At 37.3% G+C, this 2,877-nt stretch overlaps 1 protein-coding gene across 1 annotated transcript; it reads right to left on the reverse strand.

Moving 5' to 3' along the window:
• Positions 1–693: 693 nt before the first annotated feature.
• On the reverse strand, positions 694–2,637 carry LOC118738735 (gamma-taxilin-like). The gene has a single exon (XM_036469667.1). It carries the CDS (start codon positions 2,628–2,630, stop codon positions 843–845), a length of 1,788 nt encoding a protein of 595 aa, XP_036325560.1. The 5' UTR covers positions 2,631–2,637; the 3' UTR covers positions 694–842.
• Between the last annotated feature and the right edge of the window lie 240 nt (positions 2,638–2,877).

Raw genomic sequence — 2,877 nt, forward strand, 5'->3', positions numbered from 1 at the left:
CGCCGGGTATTTAATGTTCGGCTCCACCCGAACTTAGACTTTCTTACTTGTTATAAGTTAAAATTAATCACAATATTTAATTTCGCCAATAACAAACCTTGGAAGGTACATATTTATTTAATAAATATTTTTTCTTTGCCAAACTTGTTTTAATTTTTTTATTCCAAAACCGAAACCGGAACGAAACCGAAACAAATTTTGAAGAACGAAACCAAACCGAAACCGAAACACTTTGCAAAACCGAAACCGAAACGTTATTTAAAATAGGTTTCATTCCTTGATTTAAAATATCAAAGTAACTCGAAATAACTTATTTTGACCATTTTAAATTTATAATTTAGTTTTTCGCATATAATTTCGAAACGTTCAATCTTTTTTGTGAAGTCAACTACATATGTATGTACGTGATAATTGCAAACATATTTCTAATGTCAGGAAATTTAAAAAATTACAAATTTTCAATAAAAATTACTTGTACCTAAACAACTGGAAGCTGTATTGGTACAAACACAAATAGATGATAACGTATAGAAGTCCTGCATTATTCAATTTATGCGAAAGTAACTTACAATTTAGTTGTTAATAAATATATTGTAGGTAGATGAAAAATATTATTGGCAAATAATCGAGGGTTTAAATAATACATAGAAATGTTAATAATATAACTAAAATAATTTGTCAGAAGATAAAAAATATGTGCTTGCGAGTGTGTATTTTTGATTATAGTGAATATGTAAATTTACGTGTGCACCATTCGTTGTGCACACAACAATGAATTTCTAGGATGTCATATATGTTGTATGTATGTAGTCTAGTTAAAAATCGTTCGAAAAATGGCAACATTAATTTTGCACTGGTTCATTCAATGGTTGTTGCTGTTGCAGCTCCCCCTCTTGTTGAGATTCGATAGTCAACGCATTGTCAGTGCCATTTATTGCCAACTCAGCTACTGTCGCAACAGCGGCTTCTGTTACATCGGCAATAGTTAATTCTGCCACCTTTGCGGCAATCTCCGCCGGCACAGTTGTTTCTGGCCAATTTACTGCATCCAACTGATCCGTGTTGCCTTCTTTTGGAGCTGTTGTTGTATTAACTTCATCAACCAAAACTATTGCTGCTTCGTCATGCACATCTTCATTAGTTGGTGGCGATACAGTATTTGTCAAATCAACACTAAGTGTTTCGACTTGTGGCGGCAGTTCAATGGCCTCTTTCTCAGTTTGTTCTACACCTGCGGTCGTATTTGTATTGTCATTTGGCGACTCGCTACCAAGACCAGGCGACGACTCCTTACCATTCTTATTGCTTTTCGATTTTTGTTTTTTACGCTGACGTTTCTTAGCCGAGTCCTCCGACTGTTGCTGCTTAGCAGACGTTTGTCCGCCAACTTTGCCAGTAGAATCGGTGCTAACGCCCGTAGCGACATTTAAATACTTCATTTGACTTTGAAGATTCGCGAGAGTCTGTTTCAATTCAGCACAATTGCGCGACATAATCTCCATTTTATCTTTGTCCGATGGGCCTCCACTGTTGGTTGCAATCGGCGCTGTTCGAATTGGCTCAGGCTCTGGTGGTAGAGGCGGCATGGCGGGGCATTCGACATTATTTTCTCGCAACACCTTATAGAGGTGCGAACGTTCGTTTTGTAGGGCGCGTAACAATTTCTGCAGCTGTTCTACTTGTTTGCTGCAACGTGCTGCGTGTTCATCGCGTTCTTTTTTCTCTGTAGCCAATTCAATGAGTATGGCATTGCTCTTTTCCCATTTAGTTTTCCACTCAAGTGTTTCTTTTTCCAACTTGCGAGTATTCTTTGCCATTTTCTCCAATTCAACTTTGTATGTTGCGAATATGTCATTGGATTTTTGCAGTGAATTCTGAAAATCGTCATATTTAGCTGTATACAGAGTTAGTTGCTCTTTAAGCGCCGCCTCTCGCTCTGTTAATTCTCTGAGCAACTTTTGCGAATGCACAAACTTTTCGAGTGCTATTTGTTTTTCCTTTAACAAAATTTCCTTCTCCATAGCAGCCTCAACCTGCACCTTATTCAGCTTGGCTTGATGCAATTGTGATTCTAACTGCACCTGCTCGTTTAGCTTTTCCAGCTGTTGCTCGCGCATATGATATTGCTCTGCTAGCATTTTCAATTTTTTGGTCATTTCCAAGTTATGATCCCGCAACTTCAAATTTTCATCATTATTTTTAGTTAAAGACTGCGTGATCTCGTTAAGTGATGATTGGAATTTTGATTGACTTTCCTTTCGTCGCTCCTCTTCTTCCCGTATTTTTTGTATACTTTCATTTTTCACAGATTTGATTAGTTTCTGCTGTTCACGACAGACTTCCTGCAATTTGTCTCGCATCAGAACACTTTTATTGTATTCACGCTGCAAGTTTTCCTTCTCTCGTAAGACAGTCTCCAACTGCTTTTCCTGCACCTTCATTTCCTGTCGCAGTTTTCTAGCGCCACGTTCACTTTCTACATGCTTACGCAGTAGCAGTGCAAATTTCTCTTCCGGAGTAGCTCCTGCCGCTTCTTCTTCCAGCATTTTCATTATCTGCTCTTCGATTTTCTGATCCTTTTGTTTTTCATCTTTGGCTTCTTTCTTACTTTTTGCTGTGGTCTTTTCCATTGTGAGAGTGAGAATTTTTCTTGATTTTCACACACGGCACGTTTTGTTTAGTAGAATATTTTTAAATTCTTTATAATTAATTGATATTGCTAAGAAAGATGAGATACACCTTAAGATACATTACTAGAATCGAAACGATAATAGCCCGAGGCACCCCCTTCCAGTACTAAAATATGTAGCATCACGTAGCTGGAATTAACTTTGTAGTAAAATATACCATTTATTTATTATGGATCTATAATAATAT

Source organism: Rhagoletis pomonella, unplaced genomic scaffold (genome assembly GCF_013731165.1).
Source record: "Rhagoletis pomonella isolate Grant_MI unplaced genomic scaffold, Rhpom_1.0 Rhpom_scaffold_00005, whole genome shotgun sequence".
NCBI lineage: Eukaryota > Metazoa > Arthropoda > Insecta > Diptera > Tephritidae > Rhagoletis > Rhagoletis pomonella.